Here is a 25,158-nt window from a genome sequence, read left to right as displayed (position 1 = left end):
GGACCGTACTCCCAGGGACACGGAAATAAGAATTAAGTGTAAAACTTGTTGGGCAGTTTTATTTAACTCAACTATTGTTTAAAAATTACTAGATGGCTGGCCAAAAATGAACCCAAAATATGTTGGAAATTAAAAATCAGACACATAATTACTAGAGGCAACACTAATAATCAAATGTGAACATTTATTAATAAGCAATTTAATAAATGTTTATTATTTAATTATTATTTATTAAACTTATTCAACATATTAATAAATGTTCATTCCCAACCTATTTTGGTTTAATTTTGAGCGAGCAGTATAGTAATTTTTAATCAATAGTTGAGTTAAAGAAAACTACCTAGCAGGTTGGGTCAAACATTTAACCCAGTCACTGTGTTTGTCCATTTTTAACCCAGCTTGATTTATTTTTAACGCCAGCATTTTTTAGAATATATGTGCAGTTATTACATTATGAGTTGCTACAAACCATAAATAAAAAAAAAGAAAGAAGAAAGATTATAAATGTAAAATCTTGTATTAGTAATATAGCTAATAAATGTAGCTAGTGTTATTTTTATGCTTAATCATTTTTAAACATACTAGATTATAAGTAATTTTCTAACAAAGAGAAACCGATGCTTACCTTACAAGAGTTCCTCCTCCTATACATGGAAACTCACACAAATCATATAAAGGACACCATGAAATTACTCCACTCAGAGCAATATAAACAACTGCATCTGACCTACAGGATCACAAAATAGACTTTCCTAAAATTGTATACAACTGAACAGTCTAGACTCAATTAAAATAAGACAACTTCCCAAATGGCGGTCGGTGCTCTCATCAAAGTGACAAAAGTGACAGGCTGTCGACAACTTTGCCTGTACACAGTTATCAGATGCACACGTGCAGGTAATTCTTTCACAACCTGTTCTACAGGATTTCATCAGACCTTTTTCCTTTCATTCCACTTCTGTTGCTATCTCTCTAGAGCAGCTTAAGGTCAAAAGTGTTCAAAAGGGCTGGATTTTATTGGGATAAATGCAGTCATAGGTGCCGATTTATGTTTCTGACAGTGGGAGATCAGTAGTGGTTCACGAATTAAAATTCAATGAATAGCCTACCTATTTGCAATAAGCACTTAACTCAAAAATAACTAATAAATAATACAATTATAGAGACCTTGCTGACTAAAATCAGCTTAAAATGTATTTCATGAAACAAAGGTGAATCTGTCTTTTTTTTTAAACAATTTAAAGGTAAGCATACACTGTTATTTCATCAGCCAATCATGAAAATCAAGTGGTTGAAAACTTCTGGTAATGTTAATCCCAGAAAGAAGACAATTCTACAAAAAGAGCAAGTAAACATTCACAAGAAAATTGCCTAGAAATTAGCATAGACAATAAGTTACACTGACAGATACAGATATGAGCAATCACAGTATGAATCTCAACAATGGTGACAACAAAATATTCATAAAATCAGATTAACTCTGAACATCACAAAAAGCTAAAAGACAGAACAAAAACCACAGCAAAAAATAAAAGCAAATTATAATTAAAGAAAATAATAGGACAATTCAGCTGTATAATTTGTTCATGCTGTGATGCATGCTGGGAGTTTTGTACTATTGTTCCCAGCATGCATTGCGGCATGACATTTTTGATTGTCACTTTTGTTGAGATTCATGTGCTGATTCTTGATGTCTTTGTGTGTCACCTTAGATTTTTATTTTTATTTTTTTTATCTTCTGATTACTTTTGTTCGGTTGTAAGATCTCGTTTGGTTTCATTTTGAGATTATGAGATTTCAATGACGGTCGGTTTCATTTAATTACGAGATTTCAGTGACAGTCAGTTTTGTTGCTTTACGAGATTTAAAGATAGTCCGTTTTGTTCTATTAATGAGATTTCAATGACGGTCGGGTTTGTTCCATTATGAGATCTTGACGATGGTTGTTTTTTTTTCTGTTGTTTTTTTTTTTTTGGGCTGGAATTGTTGAGTGATTCTATAGCTGAAACTTGGCGATCAGCTTGAATATTTGATTTCTACACATGGGCGGGAATTAAACGGCCCTTTCTGCTGATTGGTCAGCCGAAGATCAAACCGTGAAGATCAAAGTTTCCATATATGCGATGTAACATTTGGATTCTAAACTATTTATGTAAAGAAGGCTCGTACTTCAGTCGGGTCCTAATCAGTATCTTCACATGCAGAGAAATGATGACTGACTGGCACAGCCTTTAGATTGTACAACAAACAAATTAAATTAAGCAGAATAACTTTTTAGATGTTTGGTTGACTGTATTTTATTTTGATAATGAACAGGCTGCAATGTCAAGTTAGCAATGGCAGAACTGATATGTTGTGTAAGTGCGAGAGGCGCCGGCGCGATCATTTGGATTTTTTCCTCAGCAGGGGAAATAACTTAAGCTAATACTCTTTATAGTCATACAGATAAGAGTAGGACATCGTTCAAAATGGTAAAATTTCTTTTTTATTTGTGTACATTCAAAATGACTACAAAATGTCATGCCTTTGAAAAATAAAGAAAACAACAGAATGCACTGCTTTAGCACGTCTCGATCTCCTTGAACATCTTTCTGGCGCAGGCCACAAACATGAACCAAAACACAGTGAATACTTCACACGCCTACTTTTAAAAGTCTACATTTAGATTATTTGATGTTAAATGCATTATATAAGTCACTGATGATTGCATGTGATAACGTGAAAGTCCAGAAAATATGGTAGGCTATAGCAAATTATTTTGAGGACCCCCTGGCACTTTGAGAACCACTGGTCTACACAGAAGAAAGCCCTGTCTAAACTGTGCCCCGGTACGGATTGTGTCAAGGCTTTCGTTAGTCTGGTTGTTTGATGAGAAATAGATTAAATGTATTTGCAATAAACACGTTAAGAATATGTACAACTACAGCACCGGAGGACTATTATTCTGCTATGCGGAACTGAGGAAGAACTGATGACGGCACGGTTTGATCTTCAGCTGACCAATCAGCAGAAAGGGCTGTTCGATTCCCGCTCACATGTAGAAATTGAATATTCAAGCTGTCTATTCATTTTCTGAACGAAAAAATGAAAAATCAAGCTGGATTCTTGTTTTTCATTTTTTGGAAAAAAGTAAAAAAAAAAAAAAAAAAGAAAATTTTCTAATTTTTCTACTTTCAATATTAAATTAAAAAAAAAATGACTGAACGAATGATAAACGGATTGGTTTGGGTCCGTTATAAGATTTCAATGACGGTTGCATTTGAAACAAATCAAACTGTCGGTTTTGTTCAGTTACGAGATTTCAACGACAGTCAGTTTCGTCATGAGATTTCAGTGATGGTCAGTTTTGTTCCTTGACGAGATTTCAATGACAGTCGGATTTCATTGTCAGTCTGTAAAATTTTCATTTGTTCATTTACAAGATCTCAATAGACCCTTTTCACATGACGTCACACAGCTTCCGTTTGGACTCGAAGCAGTGCATCCTCGTCAATGAAATCGTTCCTGCAATCAACAGGCGTGTGGTCTCGCAGTCTGGTCAAATCATCTAGTGTGTGTTCAGAGGATTATAATGCTAAAAATGGGTTGAAACTCTCATTATGTCTGTCGTCTCCTAATGCTAAAAATGGGTTGAAACTCTCATTATGTCTGTGGTCTCCCACAGTTTTAAAATCGGTTAAGATTTGAAAATCGTCTAGTGTGTCCCAGGTCTTATGAGAGTTCAATGATGGTCGTTTTATTTCTTTACGAGATCTTAATGACGGTAGGTTTTGTTTACGTTGTCCTTTATAATGGCAGTTTTTTCCATTACGAGATATCAGCGGCACTTGGTTTTATCTCCTAATGAGATATTAATGATGGTCTGCTTTGTTTCTTTACGAGATTTTAATAACAGCTGGTGTCGTTCCGTTACAAGATTTCAATGATGGTCGGTTTTTAGTGTCAGTCGGTTTTGTTCTGTTCTAAGATATTTAAAGATATTTAAACAATTTCACAGTGACGCGAGATTTCACGGAGACCGGTGAGATCAACTGTGACTTGAGAAGAAAAACAAATGGAGGACAATCAACCTTGTCAGCAGGCTCTCCTCCCACGCTTTCTGCTTTACAGTGAAAAATAAAACAGAAAAATAAAGAATATGCTTTCTCAATGCTTCACTTTCGAGACATTTTTGTGGCTGCCAAGTTTCAGCTAAAGAAGCACGCAATATAGGTGACGCTCACTCTCATTGGCTATCACGCCAGAAGCAGAGCGATCAAACATGTTTGATATTTACGATTTGAGATCGGGGACACTCCGTTTTGAATGGGAGCAGTTAAATAATCGTAATGACACCAAACAATAGAGGATTTTTTGGACAAAAAATTGTTTGCGACAAGCCTCAAATCGGGCCATGCCCCCCGATCGTTTGGGGGTACAAATCGGGCTCAAAATCAGGCTTAAAATCTTCAAGTGTGTAGCCAGCCTTACAAGATCTTAATGGTTGACGGTTTTGTTTTGTTTTGTTTTGTTATGAGATTTGAATGACAGTTGGTTCTGTTCCGCTTCTAGATTTCATTGACAGGTCGGTTTTGTTTCTTAATGAGATTTCAATGACGGTTGAATTTGAAACAAATCGTCTCAGGTTACGTATGTAACCATGGTTCCCTAAGAACAGGGAACGAGACACTGCGTTCGACACGCTTTGGGGAACGTCACCACGTGAACCGTATCTGAAAGCAATTATCAAATCTCACTAATCCTATTGGCTGGCGACAGCCTATGACGTCATAATAGACGCGACCCGGAAGTATAAAAGTAGAGCCTAGAGAAGCAGTCAGTATCTTTTTCGTCTTCAGGGACTGCTTTGTTTGATTGTGATTCTTCAAATCTGGTAAGACATTATGTCTAACAAACGTATCAGGAAGTGTGTGGATCCGTGTCCCAGGTTTTTGACACCTGATGACACACACAATCTGTGCATTTTCTGTCTGGGAGAGGAGCATTGGTCAGTTTTGTTTCTTTATGAGATTTCACTGATTTCAATGACGGTTGAATATGAAACAAATGTAGGTTTTGCTGCAGGCATAGACCCTCTTTTGTAGCAAAAATATATGGGAATATACTTCAAAATATAATGTGATATATTACACATTTCCATATATGGGGAAACTACTGCTTATATTTTTCAGTGTACTGCAATATACATTGACCATGTATGGCTATATATTTGTACATTATTTAAGACATAATAGCATTATATGTAAAATTAATAAAGTTTTATCCTTTATTGTGCATATATATTGCACATACATGTTCCCATATAAATGTGAATGTATGTACACACATTCAGAGAATCAGTTACTGCAGATTTCTAGTTCCCAGCATGCTTTGCTTCTAACTGTTAAAGGAAGGGTCAATGTTGAAATTAAGGGGCAGTTTCCCGGACAGAGATTAAGCCTAGTCCTAGAATAAAATGGCCCTTTAAACCAGGTTAACAGAAATCTGCTTTCTCTGTCATGGTTTTAAATAGCCCAGAGTATAATAAACTGATTTCCTGGAGGAAGACTAGAGCTACTCCAGGACTAAATTGAGGCTTAAATTAAACCTACCAGGAGGCAGGTTTAACTTCAGATTAACGTTGTGTTTCAAGAAAGACATATGTATTACTTGGATATATATCGATATTGATATACACTGTGTGTGTGTGTGTGTGTGTGTGTGTGTGTGTGTGTGTGTGTGTGTGTGTATATATAAAATAGTTTTTGTTGTTGTTGTTGTTTTTTGATGCTGTTCACTTTATTTAAATAATTTATTTTGATTTAACACCATTGTTTCTGGTTCAAATGTGATTGTTTCATGTTAAATTGACTTGAAATGGTTATTAGAACTCACCTGATGTTTTCATTTTGAAATAATGTTTCAGTCAAGTAACACAATCAAACAGGACTTTCACTTCCCATCATGCTTTGTGAAGTGGGTTGAAGTGGGAGAGTAAATGTTGAAAAAGTGTTTTTTATGGTTTTTTTTTTTTTTTTTTTTTTTTTTTTTAGAAAGATGAGAATATGGAGAGACTTCTACTGTTTAATGTTCTATTATGTAAAAGTTTTTATGTGTGTTTTTTGGAGATTACCCTTGTGGTGAAGTGTAGAGCTTGTGCTTGGGTTGAGGACCTGCTAACAAGAATTGCCTTTAATTTTTTTTTTTTTTTTTTTTTTTTTTTTGAAGTATATGTAATGAAGCAACCGCTATGATAGTGCTTTGGATCAAACCAGTATCATTTCTAGACTGCCAACACTGATTATCACATGTGTAAATAGTTACATTTTGTTTGTTGCTATGTAATGGACAAAACAAAAGCATTAATAATCATAGGATTATTATATATACAAAATTCATCTTTTTAAATAGAATTCATTACAAACAGATTTCCAGATTTCTTTTTTTTTTTCCACAGCTGATGTATTTTGCTTGCTTCAAAAGAACTGTCTCTTGTTTAGTAAAGTTTTTGCAGTCTTTAAAATTGCAGTCTTTTTCTGCTGCCATTGTTTTCCTTGGATTTGCTTCTCAGTTCCATGCAATTTTAAGCTTTGCTTGGTTCATTCCATGTTTTGCTTTATGATAAGAATATAATTGTCATGTAGTGGCTTAATTCACTGATCTAATGACTGAGCTTTATATGAATAAAAAGTTAAGTTTGCATCAACTTTCTTCTTGAAATACAATGATAAAACAGTTTTAATCAGAAAAGCTGAATAAATTTTAAAACACATTGCACACTAAACACTTTAAAACTCCAGGAAAAACTTCCTCACACAGACATCTAGAATCAGCATATGAATCTCAACAATGGTGACATGCTTCATGCCACAATGCATTCTGGGTGCATCATACAAAAAAAAAAAAAAAAAAATGCATTGCGGCATTAAGCATGTCACCATTGTTGAGATTCATAGGCTGATTCTTGATGTATGTTTGTGAGTAAGTCTCACCGTGTTTAAAAGTGCTTAGTGTACAATCTGTTTTAAAACAGATTTTCTGATTGAAACTGTGCTGGATCTTAACATGAATCACAATAAAACAATGTTAGTAAGATATTGCTCATATTGAATTCAGTCATAAGTGAATTAAACCACTACACAGTGACTATATTCATATCATGAAGCAGCCACGACACCTGATTGTGTTTTTGCTTGCTTTTCTTGCAAACTCAGTTACAGCAGCCAGAAAAATTCTAACATTACAAAGACAAGTCAAACTACCCAACTAAAGAAAACACTGATCACTATGATGGTAACAAAAAAACCCAAACAAATTTCAATAAAACATCAACAACAAAAAAAACCTCTCTCTTAATTGTCAATAAGAGCTTCTGTATATGGAGTTGGTTAATCCTCCTCTGCTGAGATCTTGAGAGATTTTATGTCTTCTTTTATCTTCAGTTGATTTGATCTAAGGCTGTGACTGAAGTCCGTTGTAGTTCTAGTGTTTCCATTTTTTCTGTTCTTGTTTTTTCTCTTTCCTTCGTTCATTCTGCTTGTTAACAGCAGCTATCTTCAATAATGCTCAATCATCACTTAAATAATTACTTAATTATCTCATTAAATCCAACACTGATTCAGTGTTACATTTAACAGCCTGTAGTGTGCACTCTGAACAATGTTCATTTCATTTCATTTCAGGTTTTAGTAATCTGTACTTAATCTGTGTTTCAGAAAGCCATTTTTTAAGCCACGATTAACTATTCTAGATTAAGGCCTATCCTGGCTTAATTTAAACACTGTCGGGAAACCGCCCCTAAGTGTTATTTAATGTGTTTTGCTCAATATTAATATAGGGGGAGATCTGTTAGTGTTTAATGTTCTATTATTTTGGAATTTAAAATGGTTTCTGGTATGTCTGAGTTTTTGGGGTTACCATTGTGCTGAAGAGTAGAGCCTGTGGTTAGGTTGAAATACTTACAAACATATGTTATTTATCTAAAGATATGAAAGATTATGTTTGGTTTTTTGGTGAACGGTTTAGTACATGCAGGTGTGCTTGTGTTATTGTTAACTAAATATAAAATATATATATGTAGTTTTAAAATTCAAAACTTATAAAAGGTGTAGTGCCTTATATATTGCTGTGTATGTACTATATCAGTGTTCTCAAACTCAATCCCTGGAGAGCCACAGCTCTGCACAGTTTTGTTCCAACCCTAATCAAACACACCTGATCCAGCTGATCAAGGTCTTCAGGATTACTAGAAGCTTCCAAGCAGGTGTGAGTTGGAGCTATAAACTCTGCAGGGCTGTGGCCCTTCAGGAACTGAGTTTGAGACCACTGGCTTATATGTTAAAAAAATATATAAATATGCAGTACCAAATCTTATCACATGAATTAAATCTTTCAAGATCTCAGCAGAGGAGGATTAAACAACTCCACAAACAGCCTTACCAGCTTCACTTTTGACTAAACCATTTGACTTCATTTCAGTCACCATTATGGTGGTCAGTGTTTGCTTTAGTTGTGCAGTTTGACTAGTTGTACTTTGGCTGCTGTGACTGTGTTGGTTGTGGAAAGAAAAGCTGATGATGGTGTCTGTTTGATAAAGATATAATCATTGTATAACTGTCTGGTGTCATCTAGAATTCATTCATTATATAATTTTGAATTATAACGAGACTGTAATTCTATATTGTACACTAAGCATTTTGAATTGCAACACCTGTTAGACTAACTCAGACAACAAAATATAAATCTCAACAATGGTGACATGCTTCTATAACAAACAATTATTAAAAAGTTTTTTCTTTGTAAAGATGACAACTTTATCAAGACTATCCTTGTTCACACGGATCCGCGCTAATGACTAAAAACGCTGTATTACGCATGCCAGACAAGTAGTTGGCGATGTCACTTTGTAAAGAAAGACTACGCGCCTGTGCATATACGCATTCTTTTACAGAGCACTCGCCTATTATAATTATTGTTTTTGTTACATTTAATTTAATGCCAAACTTTAACCCTCTACTGCACACATGTTGATGGCACATGGAAAAAAATATTCCACATCATTTTTTGGTTCATTTGGGAACATTTTATTGATAAAACATTTTTTGACAACCCTAAAATATTTTTTCGTTGCCCTGCAACAATGGTACGGAATCATAGAGAAAATTATCATCAAAATCAAATGTAAAAAAAAAAAAAAGTCAAGAAATCAGTAATGAAGAATAGAAAAACTCTTGAAAGACATTGATATGTTTAATTTGATACATGCATAGGTCTGTGTCATGTAGTGTGTCACGCCATATAATGTACTTCATGTAATAAGATTTCACTCCGTACGAAACTTCAAAAAGCACTTCTTCTCTGCTGTGAAATAGAGGTGTATGTTACAATTTTTTCACATCACTTTGGGTGTTCCTGCACACCCAGGAACCCTGCATCTTCCCTTCATATAACACATTATGGCCAATGTGAGGTATTGTCCAAAACATTCTCGAAAAGTACCCCTTATCGCACAACGTTGCCCTGAGGCAACGAAAAGAAAAACTGAATTTCTGAACATGCAAAATAAAAAAACTTAATAAAACCTGACAAAAGGCTTCTCTACACCTTCATACACACACACACACACATATTTTTTATGTATTTTAAATAAGAATTACTAAAGCAAATAATCTTGCCTTCTCACACCATGTGCTCCTGTGGCCATGTGTCAAAACAGGACGTCCCACCTTTAAATGGTGCTTGATAGTTACTCTAACACCTTACTGGACTGTTCTTTGGTACTTTCTCGAACTTTCTAATTGGTTATTACAAGGGAATTGCATTTAAAGAAAAATTTACTAAACATAGGGCTTAAGAAAATTTTCTGTGCTGTTGAAGGTTAATATGTGAATTATATTATCAGAAAACTAAACACATTTAGCGTCGTCAAACGGATAAAACAACAGAGATGCGCACTCAGGTTTATGGCTGCTGTAAATTTTACCCGCCACAAGATGGCACTGTTTTCGACACTCTTGATGCTTTGGAACTTTTCCCGAAACATTTAGAGAAAAGCTTTAAAGATTTAAGAGGCTTAATTTCTCCATCCCTACTCAGTAGTTTAAGGCCTTTTTGCAAATGTTTCAATCGAATTTAGCTGTTTTAGAGAGCATTTATTAATTTTGAGTATGTTTTAAACATTAACTCTGTAATGCCATTTTCATGTGTGAAAAAAGCGAAGAAACTAAACTAGCCAATCAGATTTCTTTTCACCCACGCCCACCCATGCACGCACATACACACATTGGACTTTACAACACACAAACGCACACCTTTATTTATTCTCATTCTCTCTCTTGCTTTTTAATATGTCATGAGTGTACACATATTGTACACATATTTTACGCACATATTTTAATTTAAAATGTCATAAACATTCTTTTAGACCCAGCTCTATAAGTATCACTGTAGGAAATTCACTTTTAAAATAAAAAATAAAAATCTAAAATGCTTATCTTCCTTTTAGAATTTGGTCAATATCACCTCTTTTTACTGGCAATTGTGTGTTCAGTGCTAATAATCAAAAAAGAGCACATATGATTACATTCTTTAAAATATTTCTGTACTGGATTTGTTATATCACCTCTTTTAATTGTTCAGTAATACAGTCTTTTAAGTGACAAAAGGTTTCCCCATCATTTTCAGAAGGGCATTCATCCACAAGTACTGCTGGTTGGCTTATTAATGGGTTTTTTGTTTTTTGTTTTTTTTTGTATTTTCCATGCACCTTGGAAAGTTGCACCAGAAAAGACCCATTGGTGGTTCAAAAAGCCAACTCATGCTCTATTGCTTTGTACACAGCAGGGGGCGACAGAGAATAACTTATGCAACCAGGCAGTCAGTATTACATTGAACTCCAGGATGAGAATCCATTATTTATACTTTACTCTGCACATTCAGACGTTTTTCTGCAAGATTTTCTTCTAAACATTCTATAAGAACAGGATCCACTTTTGGATCTACTTTATTAGCAAACCAGTGGCCGTAGTTTAGGAGCCATCTGAGCTCAGCAGCACCATAAATACACACAGCTCGTACATGGACTCCTGTGCACAGTGGGTATAGATTCTCTTCTAAATATGACCACTTCACCAGACGAGTTTTACTAATCAGCTCTGAGATCTCAGGATCAGATCTGTGCACCTCACCTGGTACTCCAGGCACACGAACCAGAGTCGCCCAGAAATGTTCATCAGGTGAGTATGTATCCTCAGACCAAGCCAAGAAATCCCTGGCTAGGAAGCTCCAGCGAACAAAAACCACAAATTCCCTTGAGAGAGTAAAGTACGCACTGCCCACAAACATTTCAATGTTGTGAGGAGGTGGAGATTTCTCCTCAGAAGTGCTGACAGGTGTGTCATAGTACTCATTGTTATTTTTCAGGATATGATGAACACTCCAGCGCTCTTTCTTTCCTCCAGGCCACTTGCTCTCCACCATGTTCCTGCCTTTCAGCTCCTTTAGATCCGACACCAGCTCGCCGTTTGTCCGCAGTGGAAAGTCCTGACCAGACAGGTTGATGACATACTTCCACTTAACCTCAGAATCTAGGAGGTCAGACAGGCAGTTGAGATCCGCTCTGAGTCGTGAGATGCCTGCATATTGAACCCTCTCCAGTTTTGAGGCAATGAAGACGTTGGGGATGCAGCGGGCCAGACCTTTAATTGCTGAAATAAAGTCAGTTGAAGACTTCAGATCATAATGTATGCAATATATGTTATGGGGCATATAAATAGCCCTGAGCAACCTCTCTACAAGAGCCGCATCCTGGTGAACAACCAAAGAGTAAGCAAGAGGAAATTCATGCTCAAATTCAGTGCCTTGAATCCCAGCATAGCCCTGTGTCACAACAAACCAATCACAATCAGAGGTGGCATTCACGATAGTCTGGTCAGTTGCCCCTACATAGGTTTTTTGCTTGCGGATGACTAAAGTTTTGCCCACTTCCACAGGTTCCATTTCATATATTGCTGTGCAGTTAATGCCATATTTTACTGTCAGCCGCAGCCTTTCCGACAATCCTGCTTCCTGTCCTCCTCCTCCTTCATTTACTCTTAAAATTATGATCATAAAACAGCATATAATGATTGCTAGTGTAAAACTGACGAAACAGACATTTTTCAGTTTGAGGTGAAGCCACAATCTTTTCATTCTGTAGGGAGAAAGAAAGGCACATTACAAGTTATGCACATTGTAATTTAAACAGAGAAACAAGAATGAGCTTTTGATGTTGCTTTTATGAACAGATCAATGAACAAGAAAGTTAAATAAGTTACATTTTACAGACATGTAAGGTGAATTCAGGGTGATTGTGACGTTTTTGCTATTGAGATGACTTGGAAAAAGTGTCCCATCAACCTGAACTCATCCCTAAATCTCATATGTGGGACTGTACTCCCAGGGCCACGGAAATAAGAATCCCATATGGGACCATAATGCTTAAAGGGTTAAATGTTTAACCAAACTGTTGGACAATTTTTTTTTAACTTTTTTTAAAAATTACTAGATGGCTGGCCAAAAATGAACCCAAAATATGTTGACAAAATCAGACACATAATTACTAGACGCAACGCTAATAATCAAATGTGAACATTTATTAATTAGCAATTTAATAAATGTTTATTATTTAATTATTATTTATTAAACTTATTCAACATATTAATAAATGTTCATTCCCAACCTATTTTGGTTTCATTTTAAACGAGCAGTATAGTAATTTTTAATCAATAGTTAAATAAAACTACCCAGCAGGTTGGGTCAAATATTTGTCCATTTTTAACCTAACTTGATTTATTTTTAACGCCAGCATTTTTTAGAATATATGTGCAGTTATTACATTATGAGTTGCTACAAACCATAAATAAAAATAAAAGAAAGAAGAAAGATTATAAATGTAAAATCTTGTATTAGTAATATAGCTAATAAATGTAGCTAGTGTTATTTTTATGCTTAATCATTTTTAAACATACTAGATTATAAGTAATTTTCTCACAAAGAGAAACCGATGCTTACCTTACAAGAGTTCCTCCTCCTATACATGGAAACTCACACAAATCATATAAAGGACACCATGAAATTACTCCACTCAGAGCAATATAAACAACTGCATCTGACCTACAGGATCACAAAATAGACTTTCCTAAAATTATATACAACTGAACAGTCTAGACTCAATTAAAATAAGACAACTTCCCAAATGGCGGTCGGTGCTCTCATCAAAGTGACAAAAGTGACAGGCTGTCGACAACCTTGTGCGTACACAGTTATCAGATGCACATATGCAGGTAATTCTTTCACAACCTGTTCTACAGGATTTCATCAGACCTTTTTCCTTTTACTCCACTTCTGTTGCTATCTCTCTATAGCAGCTTAAGGTCAAAAGTGTCAAAAGGGCTGGATTTTATAAGGATAAATGCAGTCATAAGTGCCGATTTATGTTTCTGACGGTGGGAGATCAGTAGCGGTTCACGAAATAAAATTCAATAAATAGCCTACCTATTTACAAAAATAACTAATAAATAATACAATTATAGAGAACTTCCTGATTAAAATCAGCTTAAAATGCTATCACATGAAACAAGAATCTGTAATTTCTTTAAAATTTAAAGGCCTACAATGTTATTTCATCAACTAATTGTGAAAATCTGGTGGTTGAAAGCTTCTGGCAATGTTAAATCCAGGAGAGCAGACAATTCTACAAAAAGAGCAAGTAGAGATTCATGAGAAGATTGCATAGAAGATAGCAGAAAACAATAAACTACACTGACAAACACAGATATGAGCAATCACAGTATGAATCTCAACAATAGTGACAACAAAATATTCAGACAATCAGATCAACTCTGAACATCACAAAAAGCTAAAAGACAGAACAAAAACCACAGCAAAAAATATAATAAAAAGGAAATAATAGGACAATTCAGCTGCATAATTTGTTCATGCTGTGATGCATGCTGGGAGTTTTGTACTATTGTTCCCAGCATGCATTGCGGCATGACACTTTTGATTGTCACCTTTGTTGAGATTCATGTGCTGATTCTTGATGTCTTTGTGTGTCACCTTTGAATCATATTTGTGTGTGTTTTTTTAATCTTCTAATTGGTTTTGTTCCATCATAAGATTTCAGTGACAGTTGGTTTTGTTCAGTTGCGAGATCTTGTTTCACTTCACTATTAGATTTCAATGATGGTCATATTTGTGCCTTTAGGAGATCTCAATAGCAGTCAGTTACATTCCTTTATGAAAACTCAATGACTATCAGTTTTGTTACACTATGAGATTTCAATGACGGTCGGTTTTGTTCCTTTATGAGATCTCAGTGATGGCCTGTTTTGTTCCATTATGACATTTTAATAATGGTCGGTTTTGTTTCGTTACAAGTTTGTTTCATTAAAAAAAAAGATGAAAAATTAAGTTTAATTCTTGTTTTTTGTTTTTTTGAAAAAAAAAAAAATTCTACTTTAAATATTAAATCAAAAAACGACTGAACGAATGATACAAGGATTCAAACCAACTGAGAGATTTCAAAGACAGTCAATGATGGTCGGTTTTATTTCTTTATGAGATCTCAATAACAGTCGGTTTTGTTCCTTTTTCCTTTCTTTTTACGAAATTTCAATGATGGTTGATTTTGGTCCTTTACTAGATCTCAATGACAGTCAGTTTTGTTCCTTTATAAGATCTCAATGGTTGACGGTTTTGTTTTGTTATGAGATTTTAATGACAGTTGGTTTTCTTCCATTACAAGATTTCAATGACGGCCGGTTTTGCTGGTTTATGAGATTTCAATGACGGTCGGTTTTGTTCCTTTACAAGATTTAATAAATTAGTTTTTTTCTATTACGAGATTTCAGTGCCACTTGGTTTTGTGTCCTAACGAGATCTCAGTGACGGTTGGTTTTCAGTGTCAGTTGGTTTTGTTCTGTTATGAGAATTCAAAGACAGTCATTTTTTTTCGTTACGAGATTTCAATGATGGTCGGTTTTGTTCGATTATGAGATTTCAGTACTGTATGTTCTGTTCTTTTACGAGATTTTAATTACAGTTGGTTTTGTTCCATTAAGAGATTTCAATGATGGTCAGTTTTGTTCTGTTACAAGATTTCAATGACGGTCAGTTTTATTCAGTTATGAAATTTCAATGACGGTCGGTTTTGTTCCTTAATGAGATTTCAATGATTCTATAGCTGAAACTTGGCAGCCACAAACATGCCACAAAAGTCAAGTATTGAGAAAGAAGATTACACACATCCCATTTTTTCTGTTGTGTTTTTCCACTGTAAAGCAGAACGTGTGGTAGAACACCAGCTGACAACGTTGATTATTCTCCATTTGATTTTTTTCTCAAGTCACGTTTAATCTCACGAGTCTCTGCGAGATCTCATGTCACTATGAAATCGTTCCTGCAATCAACAGGTGTGTGGTCTCGTGGTCCGGTCAAATCATCTAGTGTGTGTGTTCAGAGAGTTATAATGCTAATTAAAGCTGCAAGCAGCGATGAAAGGGCCCTCGCACCCGGGGCCACCACCACCCGGTGACCTTAGGAAAACAGTGAATAGTGGGTGACATGCATGTATGCGAGTAAATATAGTTGAAATATGGCAAAGTCATTTCGACGTGCCCCACTTCCTGCTGCCAACAGGTGGCGCTTTAACTATTACTGAATATTGCCATGTAGATGTCTTCAGGCCAGGACTATTATCAAACTGTGAAGTTTGGAGCAGATTGAACATTGTATGCCTGAGTTACAACAACTTCCTGTTTCGTGGCGTTAATTGCATACATTAGCACTTAGCCAAGTGTTGCATGATTTAACATGTTTCTAGTATGTTTGGTATTTCATGGCATATACAAACGTGTTTCTGGGAGTGAATTACTGTGCAAAGCATGCCATTTCCTTGCCAGCAGGTAGCACTATGACTATCTAAATATTAGCATATAGATGTCTTCAGGCCAGGACTCTTATCACACATGTGAAGTTTGGGGCAGATCGGACATTGTATGCCTGAGTTACAACAACTTCCTCTTCCATGGCAAAACATCAGACTTTGTCAGGCCGCCACAGATGAGTTTTCAGTGAAAACTCAAGGCCTTCGCAAGTTAACATTGTTAAGGCCTTAAGATTAGACTGACCAAATATGATTTTGATCTGGTTAAATCTCTACGAGGAGTTAATCACAGTGTAAAACATGTAATTTCTATGACTGCAACTGATATTGGCATGTAGATGTCTTCAGGCCAGGACTCTAATAAAACATGTGAAGTTTGGGGCAGATCGGACACTGCATGCCTGAGTTACAACAACTTTCTGTTTCATGGCGAAACATCGAACTTTGTCAGGCCGCCACAGACACGCCCTTCAGTGAAAACTCAAGATCTTCGCAATTTAACTTCGCAAAGGCCTTTAGATTAGACTGACCAAATGTGATGTTGATCTGATTAAAGCTCTAGGAGGAGTTTGTTAAAGTACAACATCTGGAAATGGCAAAAACTGCTAAAATTTTGCAGAGAAAATTCAAAATATCTGTTGGGTTTTCAGATTTTGCACCCAGGGACTTTTTTGTAGGTATTGGGCTGTTACATCTGTCTACCGAATTTCATACCTGTATGTGAAACATAGCGTGAAAGGCGCTTAATTGAAATTTTGTAGGTGCCGCTATCGAGCCATTTTGCCACACCTAATTCAGAAACCCATATCTGACATAAATTTTCACCACTTCTGACGCATGTGCAAAGTTTCATGAGTTTTCGAGCATGTTTAGGCCCTCAAAAATGTGATTTTATTTAGGAGAAGAAGAAGAATTGACTGAGTAATTACAATAGGGCCCTCACTCCATCAGTGCTCGGGCCCTAATAATAATAATAATAATAATAATAATAAACTGAGCAATTCCAATAGGGTCTTCACACCATCGGTGCTTGTGCCCTAAAAATCGGTTGAAACTGTCATAATGTCTGTGGTCTCCCACAGTTTTAAAATTGTCTAGTGTGTCCCAGACCTTATGAGAGTTCAACGATGGTCAGTTTTATTTATTTCTTTATTTCTTCGGTTTTTATTTAATCTCAATGATGGTAGGTTTTGTTCCTTTGTTCCTTTACGAGATTTAAATAATGGCCGTTTTTTTCCATTACGAGATTTCAGCGCCACTTGTTTTTGTCTCCTAACGAGATTTTAATGATGGTCAGCTTTGTTTCTTAACGAGATTTTAATAACAGTTGGTGTTGTTCGGTTATAAGATCTCAATGACAGTCGGTTTTCAGTGTCAGTTGGTTTTGTAAGATGGTCGGTTTTGTTCCTTTGCTCTTTTACGAGATTTCAAAGACAGTCGGTTTTGTTCCATTACGAGATTTCAATGATGGTCGGTTTTATTCGGTTATAAGATTTTAATGACATCTGTTTTATTCGGTTACGAGATTTCAGTGATGGCCGTTTTTTTTTTTTTTTTTTTTTGACGGTCAGATTTGTTCCAGATTTGTTGAGCAGTTTGACTCTGACTTTTTAATGTTAACTGCGTTAACTGCATTACTACATGATCAAAAAAAAAAACCTCTCTGTGTAAGATTAGACCATTAGATGATGGCTGACAACCTCTTCATCAAAATTTCGGCAGCAAGAGAAAAACTAACACTAAGGGTACATTTACATGACAACAATGTACTAAAAGTGGAAAAGTTTTTCTTTGTAAAGATGACAACATTATCAAAACTATCCTTGTTCACACAGATCCGCGCAAACGACTAAAAACGCTGTATTACGCATGCCAAACAAGTAGTTGGCGATGCCTGCGCATATACGCATTCTTTTACAGAGCACTCGCCTCTCGCATGCCTATCCACCTTATTTTTACAGTTTACTGCACTTTGATATTCTTCTCATTATTTCCCTATCGTGGCTAATAAATCGGAACTCTTGCACATTCACAGAAAACACCCTATTTCCACATTGAAAGATAAGGTGGATAGACTGAACATGTATGTTTCCATACATTTTCACACTTTTGCCTTTGACACAGAAATAACAACATCGGTCCCAAAAGTTTGCGTTTTCATGCCACCAAAACAACACTGTTACATCAAAGAACAACCCAAACACATAAAAGTATAAACCATGCACTACTACAACATGAGATCATACTATATTGCAGAAATCAATTAGAACATATATATGAAATGTATATATAAAAATATAAGATGACACACAAAGACATCAAGAATCACCACATGAATCTCAACAATGGTGACAATCAAAAGTGTCATGCCGCAATGCATGCTGGGAACAATAGTACAAATCTCCCAGCCTGCATCACAGCATAAATAAATTATGCAGCTGATTTGTCTTATTATTTTCTTATTTATTAATTCTATTTTCTTTTATTTTTTGATGTGGTTTTTGTTCTGTGTTTTAGTAGCTTTTTGTGATGTCCAGAGTTGATCTGATTGTCTGAATATTTTGTTGTCACCATTGTTGAGATTCATATGCTGATTGCTCATATCATTTTTTTTTTTCTTTCCCCTGATTCTAATTGATTTCTGCAGTACAGTGTTAGTTATGAAATTGTGTCAGTTTTTATGTTTCTGCAGGAGATTGTGAGTATGCTCTCTTTATGTTCAAGATATACATGGGAGTCATTGTGACAAATAACATCCTGATGGCTGGCCAATCTTTTGGAAAATAATCTGGTTGTTAAGTTTGTCAGAGGGGCTAAAAAGTTAACTCCTCTCCACCCTTGTTTGGTTCCATCATGGGATCTCTCCACAGTCCTTAGGGCACTTTGGGACTCTCCCTCTGAGCTTTTCAAGACAATTGACCTTCATTAGAGCGTTTGGAGAGCATACGACTCATAAATACCTTCGTGAATAATATGCAATGCAAACAAGCGAAACTTATCAGAATTACAACTACCAATTTATTCGACATGGATATAGATGCAATACGTGAAGCGAGTTAGGGAACTAGACTCATCTGGAGGTTTCACGGTTAAAACTGAGACTGCTATGTTTACAGGGAAGAAATCTCAGGGGAAGTATATGACCAGAAAGCAGAAGTGAATCCACAGTTGACTCAACAACAAAGCCCAAGAAATAGTTTGTTATTACTGTGGCATGTACGCCATGATTGTAAGCCTTGGGTGAAGCCACAACAACAGAGAAGCAAACATTTGCTCTGACTGTTGTTCAACCAGATCAGCATGTGCCAGATACAGATACTAATACTTATGATGATTATGCTCATACTTATCAGTTGGAACCTGAAGAACATATGGAATCAGAAATGTAAGTGTAATCCTTAAAGTCCTTGAAGTCGTGACTTACGGGCTCAAAAACCTGCCTGGAACGCAGCATTAACAGCGCTCAAATTCGACACTCAGAGGCTGTGTTCCAAATCACACCCTACACCCTCATTCACTATTCCCTACATTCCCTACATCCCTACTTTTTATTGCCACCATTTTTGAGATTGATGTGCTGATTTTTGATATCTGCGTGTCTAAATAATGCTGCAACTGTTTTTTTGTGCATGGTGTTTAAAAAGATCTTTTTAACTGATTGTTGTTGGAACTCCTGCTGTAGTTTCACAATGGTAATAATGTAAAATTTTAGTCTGTTAATAATGAAACAAGGGATTAAACACAGTATGAGTTCAATGAATCAAGAGATTAGGTGATTGTTATATCTTCATCAACACATAATTATCAGCACTCAATGATTTTTTTTTTTTCCTCCACATTTGTTTCTTCCATAACAAATGTGGTTTCCAAAAATAGTTTAAGCAGCCAAAGAAAAAAACAAAAACTGATGTATAAAAAGTCAAGGGTCAAGAGCTCAACTAAAGCAAACACTGATCTCCTCATCTCCTCTCCTCAGATTCTCTTTGTTAACAGCAGGTGTTCATCATTAATGCTCAATCATCACTTACATAATAACTTAATTATCTCGCTGCAACACAGCATCAATGTTACTTTTACTCTGTAGTGTGGCAACTAGAGGATGTTCCTGTGGGGTTGAAAGGGTTAAATGTGTAAGATAAAAAGACACACCCACAAAATGTATTTTAACAGTAACAAACTGTAAGTTAAAAAAACACTTATATACTGTTATATACTTATATACTGTATATTTTGTCGGTCAACATTGTGCTGAAGTGTAGAGCCATGTGCTTAAGTGCAGGAGAAGATCAAGAAACATTGATGGTATGCTGCATGCTGTTTTATTTAACAGATGGTGACTGTGTAGCTGCTGATGCAATAAAAATTTCTTTATTTGAAATGTTTTTAGTGGACTAATGAAATAAGTTCATAGTAATAATATGCTCACATTATTAACATGTAATAAATATTAGTTTGCAAATTTAAATGTCAGTCTGACAATTTAGGCAGTCGGTTTCTGCAAATGAAATGAGGTAATGAGTTTTAATTTAGTGCATGGTATCTTTACAGTAACATACTGTAGATTACAGCAAATAACTGTACAATCAACAGTAAATTACTGGCAACAGTGTTAATGTCCTAATTAATGTCATTAACATAAAAAAAGATCACCAGTCATCGTCCAAATCCTTTAATTTAGAATGGCGAGCTGCAAGAATAGCTTAGATTTCCAAAAACCTGCAGTGATCTGACAAGGAAAAAAGTGCTTATGTCTGCTCAGACCCTGATGTGACGCTTTTCCACGTCAAAGACCATTTTTATAAATATGAGTGTTGGCGTGGATTTAAGCATACGCACACTTTAAGATCAAATCTGTGTGTACGCACACTTTATAAGTGAGGCCCCTGGTCTGTGCGCGTTCATGTGTTTTGGAGGAGGCGTGGCTTTGGACGTTGATTTGCAGGGAGGGTGGGATCATATGCTTTCAATGCTAGCAGGCTAAAGTTAGCATTTCCCTAACGTGTTCTCTTCTGGCTAGCATATGATTCTCCTGGAGACTCGTCACATGCAAGTGTGGGTATCTGCAGGTTGGAGTAATGGGCGTGACGAAAGGTAGTGGCGTGGAGAAAGGTCTTTATCATTGGTCGTGAAAAACTGTCTGTCAGGGTGTGGGGTAGTCTCAGCCTCAGACGTCACGCCCATAGACAGTTGAACGTCTGATGCATATGGCACACAAAATTGAAGCCGTCATCTGATTGGTTGAATTCTACAGGATTTCCGGGAGACGTGTGTCATGTTCTTTAACAGTCTGACTGGAAACAAAGATGCTGTGATGCCAAACCCCCTCATGGAAGAAGAACACCGTCATGTTTACAACTGTGACAATGAGCGCTTATCAGAATCAGCTAAACGCTGGATTTTCAAAAGTGTGTGAAGTATGTAAAGTTTGTGGCATAAAGACTCTTTAAAATATGTTTAAGTGTTTTACACACTGGTCTGTTATTCTGGGTTTTTTTCTCAACACAGTTTTGACTGATATTTAGCGTACCTTAACCATGCAGCAAACGTTTTAAAAATAGCCTGAAAAAATAACTTTACAAAATACTTGTTCAAAATAATTAATAATTATTATTAATTAAATTCAACAAATAGAATTGAGTTAGAATGAATCAAATTAATTCCTTAAATGTCAACCATTTAAAACGAGTAAAATTTAAGTAAAATTTAAACAAAAATATCTGAATAACAGACAGATGTCAAAGATGAATTAAAAACTCTTTATTTTTTATTGCCAACATTGAAGACACCTGATGATAACAAGTAGAATCACTGAAGCCAAAAGAAACACAAGAATTATCAGAGGTTTAGATGTTGATGTTGATTTTATTGAAAATGTTTGGTCAACATTATGGTGATCAGTGTTTCATTAAGTTGGCCAGTTTGACTTCTTGCTTTTTATGTCAGTTTGTGGTTTTTGTAATGGTGTTTGCTATTTTTACACATTTTAAATGGTTGACTTTTAAGGAATTAATTTGATTAATTCTAACTCAATTCTTATATGTTGAATTTAATTAATATTGCTTGTAATCTGTTGCCACAATTTTGAGTAGATATAGCGTAATACTTTTTACAGTGTAATTACATGGCATTAAAGTTAAATTATTTAGCATGTATAGGCCTACTTTGATTCCACATGTGTAAATTATTTAGACTAATCTAGGCTAGAAAATGGCCTATAATGCAGTGGTTTGCAAAAGGCAGAATGGCAGCATTGGCGCTCCTCGAAGACATTGCCAATCGCGAGATGAGAATACAGCGCGTTTTTAGAGATTGTTGTGATCCAACATTTGCCTTTATGTTTATAAAAGTTTATGAAAGTATCACTTCACAATACAATAGCAAAATATATAAGTATAGTATTTTTATGTTACATTAATCAGCGTCTAGCACACCTTCCTAAGGAAAGGATATGGACCAGAAGACATTGCAATTACTAAATGATATTTAGACAGACTTAAAGAAGTTCCAGATCTATACTTGTGCTCTTATTATGTAAGTTATTAATGTAAATAAACATGTGCAAACAATATACTTGCTCTTGTGAATTTATTTTGATGTTAATTACATATACGAGCTGTTTCTTTAATACCGCGTGGTTTATATGTATGTTGATGCTGATTGATGATATTTTTGACACACCCACCAAACAAGAGAAAACTTGCCTCAAACCCGTTGCACACCGTTTCCAGGAAACATGTCCTTCAACCTGAAAACCGTAGCAAAACGGTTTGAGCTTGAACGTGCCCCAGGCAAACCATAACAGGAAACACAGTGAAAACGAAACTAAATCAGAACATACATGTTACAACTAATGCATCCCCACTACTAAATGTCCATGCAAATAAACTGACTATATTAATTTTTGTGCTTAGTGGACTACTTGACAAGAAATTATTAAAAAAGTAAGGTGGTGTTGAGTAGGCTATCAGATGGAGAATCTGAATTTTTTTGAACTTGCATTTTAATCAGGTCCTTCCTGCTTATATATCTCACAATGATCATCATAATACTGGTGTCACACTCATGGAATGTGGTCACGCCTACCTTTATTCTTGATTATTCTTATAATATGTTAGGTGGCAAAATTACAGGAAACAATCATTTTCTGAATAGATTTGCTCAAAAATGTTTCAGTGCAGGTTACCTAATCCTGCCGTGATTATTTAATCTTGAGGTAATTATAGACTGTGTTGATTGGTTGATTTACTTTAAGACAAGAAAATTGTTTGACAGACACATTTTGAAAAGAGGTTTTTGTGGTAACTATGAAATACATTGTATTACACATAAATGTATGTAAGTTTTTCTAGGTAGACTCGTCTGAAGCCATTCAAATGTTTGTGTGAAAAAAAAATTCTATCAAAAAATCTAGCGCTTTCTACATTTAAATCTGGCGCACAAGCAAAAACGTCTTTCTGTTTCAGTAAGCAATGAGTGCTCCATATACCGAGAAGGCGGCGGAACAAAACAGAACATTTTAAAAATGTGGTAGATTTTGAGTGGACAAAATGAGTGGATGAAATGCGACAACAAAAACAAAATCTTCACAAAGTAAAATAAATTTAGGCTTTTAAATGAATCCTTGACATTTACCCTGTCAAACAGTTTTTAATAAAAAAAAAAACACAGATCATGATAATAGCCGACTAAATAGATCATATGGGGACAGACGTCACAGTTCATTGTGAATGGTGTGGAGGAAATGAAACAGTAAAACGTCATTATGTATTGCAAAAAGTACTACATAGAAGAAAGAGTAATGTTATTAGAAGAAATGAGGAGGAAAGATGTGAATGATATCTCATTGAAGTACCTATTAAATCCAGAACAAGTAATAATAGAGAAGCATTGTTAAACTTTTTGGGGAATACATCTCTAATTAACAGGATATAAGGTTTTTTGTTGTTGCTGTTGTTGTTGTTTTTCTTCTCCATCCTCCTCTGGCTTGGGGGAGTAATGAGCAGAAGCCAGAGGAGCTGAACACAGCGCTTATGACAAGCCGTTTTAGCTTTAATATTCCCAGCATTACGTGTCGTAATTGTATTTTTACTAGTAAGAATTCTTTTTTTAGAACTCTCTAATTTAATTGTTACAAGTTAAAATGCAATTACATTCAGTAATGCTGGGAACTTTTTAAACTAAAACGGCTTGCCATATGCGCTGACTAGAGCAATGGCTCTTGTTGGCTGGGGGAGGGGTAGTAGTTAGAGTCTCCCGATCATGCTAACAGAAAGTGGCATTAATGCTCAAGATTTGGTTCCGCTAATAAAATGAAGAAGAAGAAGACATCACAGTTATGTCCCTTGCAGTATGCATTGTGGTGGCAGAAAAACATTGGCAACAAGTAGAGGAAAACGGCCGAGATCCATATGTGAATAAAAGCCAAAATTAAACCTGTTCATCATATAAAGCGATTGCGTCTCTTCAAATAATTTGGACTAAACCGCTCAATTCATATGGATTAGTTTGACAATCAACTTTTTGAAGCATCAAAGTGGTAGTTGCGTGGACAGTCAATGGAGGCACAGAAATCTCTCAGTTTTCATTAAAAATATCCGAAGTTGTATGTTCCGAAGTCTTACAGGCTTGGAATAACATGAGGGTGAGTAAATGAATTTTCATTTTTGGGTGAACTAACCCTTTAAAGGATTTAAAAAAAAAAGAAATAAATAAAGTTGGGGATTGTACCCCAACTGTGCAGAAAAATGTGTACAAAAATATTCATCTGAAAAAAAAAAAAAGCAAAAATAAAGAGCATTCTTTTTTATTTTACCAAAAGGAAATTTTTCATTATTTACTTTATGTTAAAATCAGCAAAAAGAGTGTGATCTATCTATCTAAAACTTGATCTAAGGACACAGATGATCCAGTAAGTTTGATTGTAAAAGCTTGAAAAAAAAAAAAAAATACATATTGTTTTCCCTGCCATTTTGTAATTGTGTTTAACCTTTGCTCAGAGAGAATTTTTTGTGTGTGCAGCTTTAACTTTTAATATTTTTTTTTAATGAAATGGGTAAATATATTTGCGCTCCTTCACTTTGCTCTAATAAAATTCACATTTTGTCTCATTATGTTACTGACGTGTCTCATAAACCTAGAAGATTTTGAGGACTGGCACATCAAACCCAAAAACTATTGCTGTTTTGCTAATCGCACTTCATGCTGGCTAATAATTATACAGAAATTTACAACACAATAAAAAGTGCATTTTCAAA

The 25,158-nt window shown here is 35.4% G+C and overlaps 2 protein-coding genes across 2 annotated transcripts in view; both read right to left on the bottom strand.

Annotated features, from left to right (window-relative positions):
• Window positions 1–24,976, bottom strand: part of LOC127503292 (beta-1,3-galactosyl-O-glycosyl-glycoprotein beta-1,6-N-acetylglucosaminyltransferase 4-like) — a 30,232-nt gene extending 5,256 nt beyond the window's left edge. The window contains exons 1-2 of the mRNA XM_051876901.1: window positions 13,513–24,976; window positions 626–1,109 (exon numbers count right to left, since the gene is read on the bottom strand). The gene's annotated coding sequence lies outside the window, so the exon portion shown is untranslated. The remainder of the gene's footprint in view (window positions 1–625; window positions 1,110–13,512) is intronic.
• On the bottom strand, window positions 9,039–13,374 carry LOC127503293 (beta-1,3-galactosyl-O-glycosyl-glycoprotein beta-1,6-N-acetylglucosaminyltransferase 4-like). Its single transcript, XM_051876902.1, has 2 exons — window positions 13,030–13,374; window positions 9,039–12,169 (listed from the first exon to the last, which is right to left on the bottom strand). The coding sequence occupies exon 2, from the start codon at window positions 12,166–12,168 to the stop codon at window positions 10,894–10,896; it is 1,275 nt and encodes a 424-aa protein (XP_051732862.1). The 5' UTR covers window position 12,169; window positions 13,030–13,374; the 3' UTR covers window positions 9,039–10,893.
• Window positions 24,977–25,158: the final 182 nt, after the last annotated feature.

The sequence above is a fragment of the Ctenopharyngodon idella genome, chromosome 21, assembly GCF_019924925.1.
Source record: "Ctenopharyngodon idella isolate HZGC_01 chromosome 21, HZGC01, whole genome shotgun sequence".
Taxonomy (NCBI): domain Eukaryota; kingdom Metazoa; phylum Chordata; class Actinopteri; order Cypriniformes; family Xenocyprididae; genus Ctenopharyngodon; species Ctenopharyngodon idella.
The sequence above is the reverse complement of the archived record's forward strand: the minus strand, read 5'-3'. Positions and strand labels throughout refer to the sequence as shown.